We start from the raw sequence: 12,223 nt of genomic DNA, 5'->3' as shown, positions 1-12,223 counted from the left end.
ACACTGTCTGAAACTGCTTGTCCCAAGCGGGGTTGCAGCGAACCGGAGCCTAAGCCGGCAGCACAGGGTGTAGGGCTGGAGGGGGGGAGGGGACACACCCAGGACGGGATGCCAATCCTCTGCAAGGCACCCCAAGCAGAACTTGAACCCCAGACCCTCCCCCCAAAATATTATGAAATGATTTTGTTTTGCACCCAAACTGTTGGAGCGACACGGCCGCTACTCAGATTGAACATTTCTCTGAGGATCGACTGTTTCACTCACCCCTGTGTTCCAACACTACACACCACTCCTGATACTGTATCTTTATCCCTGAAATGAACGAGTGCTTGGCCTTGAACTGCAGGGCAAAGCAACCAAAGGCTGCGTGACAGCGGGACTCCCAGAATGCCACGGTGCGGCCAGACAGGAGCGACCCAGTGTTAGAGCGGGCCTTGCGTTCACATGGTGGCCGGCCCACCCCGTGTGCTCCCACACCCCCGCCCCCGTATCTCTCGTCCCTGACATTCATAGGACATTCCGCCCTCTGAAACCAAGGCAGGAGAACATGTTTTTCTCCCCCTAATTTTTGGACAACCATGGAAAGGAGACTGCGTTCGTGACTTCCGTGGTTACTTCATTGCTCGCCTCCGAGCCAAGCCTTGTTGCCCATGCTCAGAAGACGGGACTTTCCAAGCACCGCACAATCAGCCTATTGTAGCCAAGCCGTGGGCCGGGGCCGGAGAAATGTGACGATGGGCGGGTTCATCATCGCGAGCCCAACGTCAGCGCGGTACCACTTTGACACAGTGGTGCGACGGGGGGGGGGCGATGCTGGGGCTTTGGAGGGCCACTCTCAAGAATCTGCCCTCTCACACCAACATCCCTGGTAGGAGGGAAATAGGGAGTACTTCAGCGCCGCTCCCCTTACTACACATAGGTTTGAGGCAGGGAAGGACGCACCAGGAAGTCAACTAAAGGTTTTTTTTTTTTTGGAGAAACAGGTGTGTGTGTGTGTGTTTACATGAATGCCTGTCACATCTCCTGTCAGTATTCACCTGTTTCAGGGTCTCAATTCTTCTTCTTCCCAACATCTTCACCTTTTACTGCAGCAGGAAAAACCCCATTTATCTGGGTATAGAAAATGGGACTTGAACAGCATACAGTTCTACACCACCATTTATCTAGCTGGACATTCTACTACCGAAATTCAGAGTAAATATCTTGGTCAACCAGTTCTGGTTACCCTGCATTCTGGCTGGATGCTTAACTGCCACCGTGGAAGCACGTGCGCGACGTTCAGTGACGTTGAGTTACGAGGATCAGGATGCTGTGGCAGCTTTTCTTAGCTTAGGATATTTGTGCGAGCACCACACGTGAAGTGGGGGAGGAAGGAGGGCTGTGTCGAAAAGCGGTTAATAAAAAGAAAATTCTGTGGACATTACCGGGCAAACAGAAGAACGCCACTGCAGGAGGAATGTTTCAAAATGCTTGTATTCACTTCACACAGGAGTGTGTAATATGTTCTAAACAATCATGTGACAACTTAAGGAATGAGATGACAAGGTCGCACTGGGTAACTAGAAGCCTGTGGAGACATGGATTAGCTGCATACACTGACTGTCCTGGCCTTCGGGATCCAGTCTTCATTAGGAACCTCAAAGCTGTCAGATGCTGCGGAGCTTAAGGACAGAAACCTGCAAGGAAACTGCAGAGGGAAGTTCAAAGTGACTCTGAAAAATGACATAAACAGCTACACAACAAAAGCAAGAGTACTTAACATTCAGTGTGCAACTAAAAATCTCTGAACACAGGAACCCTGGTTTAATGAAATCAGAAATGTATACACAAGTATATATGTAGCACATATACAGTAATTTTTGTAGTGAATTGTGATGCAGGATAGAAAGCAGATCATGACTACAGAAAATGTCTTAGGCAGTTACTCTGTCGTCAAGAGCAGCACATTCACTTCCTATTAAGAATATACTTTGACACACCTCCATGTAAACTGAGCCATCCTCAAAATAAGTTCTAGCTTGTCATCACTGGTAAGGGGACCACGCACGTGACTGAGACATATATGTATAGAGCAGCACATCACTGATATTTGTGACCCCTGCTGAGTGAAGGGTAGCCGCAACACCTACACTAGCCAGACAGGCATACAGACAGCAAAAAAATGGGAAGCACACACAGTGTCGGAAGCTGCTTGCCCTAAGCAGGGTTGCAGCAAGGGGGAGCCTAACGCGGCAACACAGGACACATCCAGGACACAACGCCAGTCCATCAGTCCATCACAAGGCACCCCCAGCAGGACTCGAATCCCAGACCCACCAGAGCGCAGGACCCAGACAAGCCTGCTGCGCCACCACACCCATCCAACATGGGAAGCTTGAAGTGCAATTGATACACTGCGTTGAAAATTTGGCAGCGCTCACAATAAAAGACAGTTGTCTGGCAATCCCTTAAAAAAAGCTGATGCAAACAAATTCTCTAGTGTCGATTTATCTTTAATTTTATTTCCCACATTTTATGTAATTTCACAACTAATTTTCCTTACGTAAGTACTAGCGGTGCCACAAGAAACACAGAGGACACTATAATGAGCATCGCTGTTTCTCTCTTCTAATGTGTTTTATAACTGTGGGCCAAACCGAGGCCTCAACTAATACACACACACTTTCTGAACTGCTTGTCCCATACAGGGTCGCCGGGAACCAGAGCCTAACCCGGCAACACAGGGCGTAAGGCCGGAGCAGGAGGGGACACACCCAGGACGGGACGCCAGTCCGCCGCAAGGCACCCCAAGCAGGACTCGAACCCCAGACCCACCAGAGAGCAGGACCCGGTCCAACCCACTGCGCCACCGCGCCCCCCTCAACTAATACATAAGTGATTAAATTATCAGGGGTAAGAAATTACACACACACACACACACACATTTTCAGAACCGCTTGTCCCTTACGGGGTCACGGGGAACCGGAGCCTACCCGGCAACACAGGGCGTAAGGCCGGAGGGGGAAGGGGACACACCCAGGACGGGACGCCAGTCCGCCGCAAGGCACCCCAAGCGGGACTTGAACCCCAGACCCACCGGAGAGCAGGACTGCGGTCCAACCCACTGCGCCACCGCGCCCCCCTCAACTAATACATAAGTGATTAAATTATCAGGGGTAAGAAATTACATTTCTAGTAAATCCTTCAAAAGGAAAATATATACTGGAATTATTTGCTTGAAAAGAAATATATTCCGGAAGATTCAAACTGAAACTGAAGACTTTAAAGGTATCTTAAAAAATATTTAAAAATATAAAGTATTGAAAGTATTTCCACAATCCGATATTTCCTTATTCTGAATTCAACATTTACTACAGCTACTTTTTTTTTTAATATTGAAAGCAATGCTTTTGTAAATAACACCCTTTGTTCTTTAAGGGTTATTGCATGAAACTCAAAAAAAAAATTGATCGTCTATCTTGACACGATTGTCAGATACCTCTGGATGCCCCCCCACCCCCACCGTCTGCCAGCCAGCTGACAGTGAGGCTGACAGCTGTGCAACACACTGCCTTATGAACTTCACTGAGTACGTCTAGTTTGGTGGTCGGGGTAAACTCTCACTTTGCAGCTGCAACTGCAGTATTAAATCAACTTTGACAAGAGTCTCTGTGGTCCCAGTGTTTCAAATTATCTCCCTGTAGAGGACAGTTAACACTGCAGTGTCCAGGGGCTTGATTCTGTGGAAAGTTTGCATCTCTTCCCTGGAGACTATATGGTTTTCATTCAGTTTCCACCCATTGTGCACAAAAAAAATTATGAGCCAACCTGTGTCACTCCAAAATTTCGACCACAATTGTGGGTATGTAACTGACTTTATATATGAGTGCCCAGGGCTACACTGATTTTCCACCTAGAATGTGGTCATTCTTGGTGCTCTTAATCCTAACAGGATTGGCTCCAACTCACCACAAGCCTAAGTGTACTACTAAAGTAAGTAGCTGAGAAAAAGGACAGATCCACGGCTAGACATTTTGCTTGGCAGTTGCTTTATCCCTTTCTTTCTTTATTTTACTCTCCCATCCTTCCCTCCCTCACAAGAAAACTTCCCTTACACAACATTTTAGGATTTTTATTTCTTGTGTATGTCATAAAACACTTGTTTTGGGTGGGTCTTCCAATGGAACTGTTCTGAGGGTTTGCCCAGAGTCACAGAAGGCAATACCTTACCACAGCATGAGTGGAATACCCCAGAAATTCCAAGTCAGTCACCTTTCTACCCAGCTGGGGCCACAGGTGCTTTTTGCCAAGGAACTCTCATGTCAAAAGGCCGTCCTTCTCTGGTTTCACCCTCTTGGGCCCAGAAGCCTGCCGCAAGCCAACAAAAATTCTCCATGACTCACTTCTTAAAGCCGTCTTGTTCCCACTATACCTACCACCAACCAGGGTGACATTAATGAACAAATAAGGTACTGTTTGGCTTCACAATGTTTAATAAAGTTAAAAGTGTAGCAAGAGGAAGAGAAAAATTACTTTTTTTTTTAAAGAAAAAAATTGTAGGATTATAACTGCATTCTGTCGTATGTGAAGTTAAGTAAAGCAACACAATCCATGTTGGACACCTAAATTAAGATGACGCCCCTTTCGTGGCAATTCATGATAGACAATGGAACACATGGTCATCTGTTTCACAGTCCTGTCCTCTGTGTCTCGTGAAACCCAAAGAGTCTTCTAGGAGAGATACAATGATCCCACTCTTTTTGGTGAAAGGGCAAATCTTATTAGGTCTTCTTGTTTGATGATGGACTGTACACCACTGCTATATTTCCAGCGAAAAAGATTGCAGGCGAATATGATGTCATGAGATGGGTTGTGGGATGGGGTTTGGTCCCTGGTGTCCGGAACTGATTCTAGGCACAATTGACCTCCAATGTGCACAGTCTCTCCCTCAGTGCGGGTGTCAGCCGATCACTCTGTCTAGGGTCCAAGGTGGGAAGAGGCTGGAGAAAAGAATGATCAGATGGAGCCATCAGGTTCGCGAGCAGAGCTATCGTGACCACAAATGCCAACTTGCAGATGGCTGTAATAAACAGTATTGCAACTGCATAAGAGCAAGTTACAAGTCATAGAATACTTTTACCTGCCTCTTTTATTATACTCATGAATCATAAACTGGAAAACGTTTAAGAATAAAATTAAGTGGTAGTGAAAGACTAAACTGACTCACTGACTCATTCCAGCAGGAATTCTGTCTTCTGTGTCTTACATAGGAGACACTTGACTCTAGCAGTACAAGAATCCTGCTGATTTTCTATGTCTTTCTGCATAATAAAATGAAGAGTAGCTTCAACTACATTAGCCTAAAGTGATGGGAATAAGGTTTTGGGCGTATTAAAAACACAGCTTTGTGAAACTCCAGAATCTGAGTTGCTCAAAGTTTAATGTAAAACTTAGGGTTTAAAACTTTTTTTTTTCCTTTTCACACAGAAGTTTACTTAACTTTAACACTTGGATTAAGATAAAATACTGCATAGTTTTATTGAATTAGAAAGAAATAGCTCAGAATACTCATAAAACATGCACACTTCCGGTGGCTATTTGACTCTGATCTAGTTCACTGACCCCCCGTTAGACGAAGGAAAGTGGAGAGGGGTGTCAAGTGTGATGGGCCCACACTTACTGACCTGTTATGCATAGCCTGATATACAGAGGCACAAGTGCACTTCCAGACCCTATTTCACAGATATCCTTTCCGCATGAGACCATGAGGTCATTGGTGGTGTGCTGTCACTTGCCATAAACACACAGATATGTCATTCCACTGATGACATCAGTCTAGTTCCTTCACCTCCTCAAAATAACTTTGCATAAAATAAAAGGATACATTTTTAATTGCATTCATGTAGATTATTTTGTTCAACAAACACACAGTTTCAGGCAAATTAGAGAGAAAATATATATGTGGTAAGTCACAAAAGCAAAGATAATACAGTTCATATGAAACACCAGGCAGCTGTTTCCTTTACTGAAACTGTACAGTATTTAGTTTTTATAGCTTTCTACACATGGATTACGTTTTAAAATAATTTATGTTTTATTTCCGAATAGCATCATGGACCAATGAACGCCACCACTGAAATTAAAAGCAGATGCTTTGTGTTATGTGTATTTTGGAATGAACAGCATGAAAAAATCAACTCCCCACTAAATGTTCTCTGCCTTTTAAAGACCTTGTGCATTAAAAAAGACTATATATTTTTTACCCTTCAGGAACTAACACAAACACAGAAAAAAAATCTTGTTACCTCAATCAAAGCAATGCCAATAAAATTTTTCACAATATCATTAATTTAAAAATTTAAATTAATTTAAATTTTTTTAGAAAAGACAAAAAGATGGACAGTTTTACATATAAATATATACAAAATACACAGATATTGTCCTCGCTATACCTTGTTTTGAATGAATGACACTCCTTAGCTGTGACCACATCTCTCTGTAAGACACTTCATCACTACGTAGTTGACTTTTTTCCCTTGAAATTAAAAGTTATAAAAAAAACAAAGTTCTTTCACAACTTTAAATAGTTTGTTGTAATTCATAGTTATGAAAGGTGTTTCTGAAAATACTGTACAAGCATATTTATTTCAACAGTACAGCACTGTATGTGTCATAGCTATTATTACCTCCTACTGTTACTTCCATAATTTATGCACAGAATCCTAAATACAGGAGCTGTTAAAATAAATAAGAATAAGGATGTAAAAATACCAGACACAGTAGCAATTAAACAAGGAGAGTGGGATAAATATGACAGGCAGCTGATGAACTACTTCTTGCAATGGTCTGTCTGTATGGAGCATCAGTTCGGTCTTTTCGATGGTTGGTCAAGATGCTTCGTGCGTGTTTTTGCATAAAATGTGTTTTTATACAACGAGCCTCATCTTTTTTATTCTTCTTTTTTATTCATCACAATGATTCTTAGAAGTTGATAAAACACATCGCGCCACTGGCAAAAATCTGACAAGTCAAACCGTTCTGTATGCTACTAAATGATGTAATTATATGGATGGTATTTTCCATTATTTCTTATGATAAGAGCAGTTCCTCTATACATCATATACATAGCGTGTGTGTAAATATATACAATACAATGTCTACAACTGCTTATCCTGAGCAGGGATGCCTAACCTGGCAACACAGGGCGTAAGGCTGGAGGGGGAGGGGACACACCCAGGATGGGACGCCAGTCCGTCGCAAGGCACCCAAAGCAGGACTGGAACCCCACACCACCCAGGCAGGCCCTGGCCAAACCTGCTCTCCGGTGGGTCTAGGGATCGAGTCCCGCTTGGGGTGCCTTGAGACGGACTGGCGTCCCGTCCTGGCTGTGTCTCCTCCCCCTCGTGCCTTTCGCCCTGTGTTGCCGGGTTAGGCTCCGGCTCCCCGCGACCCCGTATGGGACAAGCGGTTTCAGATTATGTGTATGTGTGTGTGTGTGTGTGTGTGTGTGTGTGTGTGTGTATACTGTATAAAGAAGGCCCCTGTTCAAATTCCCACTCATGCTGTTGTATTATTGACAGAAATACTTACCTTAATGACACAGTAAGAATACTGTACCGTATAAATGAGTAAATCATTGTAAAATTGGTTATCTAACATTGTAAGTCCGTGGAGGAAGGTGTAACCTAAATATAGATGCGAATTAGCTGTATATTGGGTTGTCATCTCGCTTAAACTTCAATGCTTTTTTCCCACACTAAATAGAAATGTCAGCTGTCATGATTCAGAGGAAACTGTCTGCTGCTTCAATATATATATATATATATATACACACACAAGTATACACATATACACACAGCGATACTATCAAACACGTGTCACCATCCAACATGACATTTAAGGCATGTACATGTGTCAGCATGATGACATACCTTGATGAAATAAGGTAAGTGTGTCCCTGATCAGGACTCGTCCTCGCCGGTGCTGCCCAGCTGTGACAGGTGTCTGTTCCGGCCGGTCTGCACCGCCAGCACGTTTTTAAACCTGACCAGGGCGAGCGCGATCTCCGCGTTCCAGGCGGTGCCGTCCTGCTCACACCTGAAGTCGATCTCCTTGCCCTCGTTCATGACCACCGTGAAGTAGATGAGCCCACGCTTGTGCTCCACGCAGTCCACGGTGGCCATGCGCTCGAAGCGCAGCTCTTTCGCCTTGCGGCTGCAGCCGCCGGGCGCGCTCCCACCGCCAGGCGCGCCGCCGCGCCTCCACTCGTACAGGCGCAGCCCATCCTCCGTGAGGACGCAGCGCTTCGTCTTCCACAGCTGCAGCAGTCCGTTGCTCCTCTTCTCCAGAATTCCTTCCTTCATTACTTTCTGCGGGTTCATGATTCCTCCGGAACCGAGAGCTCTTTCTCTTTCTGTCCGCGGCGACCACTTTCACCTCAGTTTTCACCCCTTTTTACCTCAGACTGCTGCCTCACTTTTCAACTCTTTATCCCAGAGCTCTCCCTCGCTTCTCAGCCAGGCTGCACTTCAGACCTTTAACCTCAATTCGTACCCCCTTCACCCCAATTTCACACTCTGCCTGAGACCGCTACCTCGGCTCGGGTTTCAGTCCCTTACCTCAGAGCTCTGCCTCAGTGTTCATGTTAACACGAAGAAGAAGAAACATCTGGAAAGAGCAGCGTTCCACCACATGTACGTAAAAATACCAGCCCGAATTTAAAGTTCCTGTCTCTTTCCGTTGGTTTCCAGTCACTGACAGTCCCGCCGCGTAATTATGTATTTCAGTTAAGATGTATATTTTTAAATTCAGCCGGTTTCCCAAATTGTCGGCTAGCGTAGCGGTAATACGGTTTACGGTTGTATAACTCGAACGGTCCGAATCTGGCAGAACGCAGCCACGGTGCCGCTAACATGTCTCTACTCGCCCGAACGCGCTCCGTCCTCCGGGCACGCGGCCTCGCTGCCGGACCACCCCCCCCCCCCTCCTCCCTACCCCCGCACATGACGTCACACCATAAGAGCCGCTCCGTTAGGAAGCCGACAGCCCCCCGACCGGCTTACGGTGGAGCGCGAGCGCCGCGGAGGCGCGCACTTGTGACTTGCTCGGTCAAGAGCGCCTCGTGGCTGTGGTCGTTCTCGTGCGCGTTCACGGTGAAGGCGGAGAGAAAGAAAGAACAAACGTCGCCGAGCTTTGAAACGCGAACGTCTCGAACACAATATTACTACAAATAAGAACCGTCGTTTATGCCAAAAGGAAATTAAAGTCCACAGGAAAAAATAAAATATGGAAACTGTTAAGGAAATGACAAAATCATGTCAGAGTAAGAGAACTTCATTTCTGGGCTGCAGGACGGTTTCGGTCTGAATCATCATGCCATGACTGCCATGGCAGCTGGCATTCCTACTCGGGTGAAAGAATGGAAGTTTAAGTGAGATAACAACCAAATATCCATCTATTTGCGTATTTATTTCTAACCTTTATAATTTATTTAGGTGACACCTTCCTCACGGATTTACAACGTCTGATTATAATTTATAACCAAGTTTACTTTTACGGCTGGGTATTCTTACTCTATCAACTTAAGGTAAGTATCTCAGTGTACTACTGCAGGACTGGGGATGTGAACCAATCACCTTCTGATGGATAGAAGAACAGGGACAACCAGGACAGCACCCGATCTTTAAACACATTCCTGCTCCCCTTCATACGTTGCTACTCCGTAACCCAGTTGGACTTTGAGTCATTGCTGACTTGCAGAGGGTTTCTGTGAGTCAATGAGTTGTAGACAGAGAATGGCCTCCTGGTTCATGTACACCACAACATTTCCTAGGTCATTTTAAAAACAATGAAACTGCGGAGTTCACCATTAGCCCGGTTTCTTTCAAATGTCCCATGTCTTTGTTCATGTCGCATGGTTTTCTCAAAATAGAACATCAGGAGACAAGTGGGTCTGAAGGGATGTGTTTTGAGACCCTAATGCTCCGAGGGGTTCAGCAGTTCTGAGGGACAGAGGGACATCATTCCAGTGTGTTTGAACCAGAACTGAGGACCTGAGGGGACAGCTGGTATCCTACTGGTTACAGCTGCAGCCCTTGTACCCAAAGGTTGCAGGTTTCATTCCCACCTCCAACTGTAATATCATTGAGCAAGGTACTTAGCCTAAATTGCTCGAATAAAATTGGCCAGTTGTTTAAATGGCTAAATAATTGTAGGTAGCTGAACATTGTAAGTTGCTTTGGAGAAAAGTGTCAGCCGAATGAGTACATGTAACCACAGGAGTTTTCATTTTGGACCTGTTGTACATGCGACCTCCAGGTGGGCAAAGGTGGAGGAACGTAGCGGTTTGGTTGGAACAGAGTGAGCGATCAGGTCCTGTAGGTATTGGGGAGCAGATCCATTGATGGACTTGTAGGCCGTAACCAGAGCGTTGAGCTTGATGCAAGCATATACAGGAAGTCAGCGGAGAGGGACGAGGAGGGGAGATACGTTGGAACGCCTTGGTAGGTTGAATAGAGTGCAGTGGATGTCGGTGTTGGAGAGGTGGAGCTGTAGATGGAGATCAGTCATCCAAGAGGCAACGTCCAGGAGGTCAAGATGCGATACTTATGATGCGCATGATGAAATAAGTTTGCGTAAAGCCATTAAACAGTTATATTTGTTTAAAGTTGTTAGAATGTTAGAATCCTTCACAAAATTCAACTTCTTTCACCTATTACTGATAATCTCCGGTGTTATACTTAAGGAATAGAGGAAGGTAATCTGGCAGGGAGTACTGTAGTGGTTAAGGACATGGTCTTATAGCTTGAAGGTTTCTGATTCAAGCCCCATTTCCTCATACTGCTCTGGCACCCTTGTGCCAAGATATTTACCTTTTGATGCCACAATAGAAAAGAATGATCTTGTTTCCCTCAGTGTGTTCTAATTAAATTTTTATTTTTTACCCCTATCTTTATGAATCAACCCTGAGTGTGAAAGGTGTGACAGACTGTCGAGTTATACATCTTGTCCACTAGAGGGCGACTGGTAATTATTTTTCATGGCGTTTCCTATGTAGCTCTACACACACACACACACACACACACACACACACACACACACACACACACACACACACACACAGTTTCTGAACCGCTTGTCCCATATGGGGTCACGGGGAACCGGAGCCTACCCGGCAACACAGGGCGTAAGGCCGGAGGGGGAAGGGGACACACCCAGGACGGAACGCCAGTTGGTCGCAAGGCACCCCAAGCAGGACTTGAACCCCAGACCCACTGGAGAGCAGGACCCGGTCCAACCCACTGCGCCCCCCTGTAGCTCTGCACATTCAAATGAAATGCAACTTGTATAAGGTTAGTCTTTAACTGTAAGAGCTAAGAACATTATAAACTTTATACAGTTTTCATTAGACTTATCTCCATCAGCTGGGAAACTGGACCTGCAGTTGGAAGTGCAGCAGTCAATGACTTGGTAAGACTTTCCCTGTGCTTAGGTGGCACCATCGCTTATCAGCAGTCAGCGAAAGCCTGTTTGGCTGATGAAGAACATGACCTTCAGACCGTTCCCATACCCTTTCTGTGTGTGTGCGTGCAGGAGGGGGGTAACTGTCCATCACTGAGTAGCAGCAGGGCCACCTGGATGGTCTCTCTCTGGTCTCAGTACCCGTAAGAGCTTACCTGTGGAATAGGTGTCCTTATTCTAACGGGCCCCTCACCTTTTACATGACATGACGCAGTCTTGGAGTGGAGTTTAAAACCCTCTTCATCAACAGAATGAAAAGAGCCCCTCAATTTGGACCCGAGGTGTGGTTACGAACCTACTGATGTAGCCCGTAGACATGTTAAGAGAGGAACTGACCCCCTGCAGCCTGTGTATAACCCCACCAAGTATCATTTCTATTATTTTTTGGTCCTCCCTGTGCCTGAGAAGCAGTCTGCTGATGAGCCTGCTCCTTTCCTAGTGTTTGTGTGTATTCTTCAGATTGTGCTGGCAGGTGTATGTGTGAGATATTTTTTTTTGTAGCCACAAGTACCAGTAAACACCACTCAAAATGTAATCAGTGGATTAAGTTTCTGTCATCGAATGGCAAGACTCATTTACTTTGACAAAGGATAAACAGCCCGGTGAACACAAGTTTGTCCCTTTTCCTCAAAGTTCTGTTTTTACTGCTCCTAAGGTGACTGACAGATACCGTGAGTGTGGATCTAAGTGGAAATTTGTTCTTTTACAACTGTTTAAAGGGGAA

The 12,223-nt window shown here is 45.4% G+C and overlaps 1 protein-coding gene across 1 annotated transcript; it reads right to left on the bottom strand.

Moving 5' to 3' along the window:
- Nucleotides 1–3,469: 3,469 nt before the first annotated feature.
- phlda3 (pleckstrin homology-like domain, family A, member 3) lies at nt 3,470–8,967 on the bottom strand. The gene is made up of 2 exons (XM_018760616.2): nt 7,911–8,967; nt 3,470–4,979 (listed from the first exon to the last, which is right to left on the bottom strand). Exon 1 carries the CDS (start codon nt 8,358–8,360, stop codon nt 7,941–7,943), a length of 420 nt encoding a protein of 139 aa, XP_018616132.2. The 5' UTR covers nt 8,361–8,967; the 3' UTR covers nt 3,470–4,979; nt 7,911–7,940.
- Nucleotides 8,968–12,223: the final 3,256 nt, after the last annotated feature.

The sequence above is a fragment of the Scleropages formosus genome, chromosome 19 (assembly GCF_900964775.1).
Source record: "Scleropages formosus chromosome 19, fSclFor1.1, whole genome shotgun sequence".
In the NCBI taxonomy this organism is placed as follows: Eukaryota; Metazoa; Chordata; class Actinopteri; order Osteoglossiformes; family Osteoglossidae; genus Scleropages; species Scleropages formosus.
The sequence above is the reverse complement of the archived record's forward strand: the minus strand, read 5'-3'. Positions and strand labels throughout refer to the sequence as shown.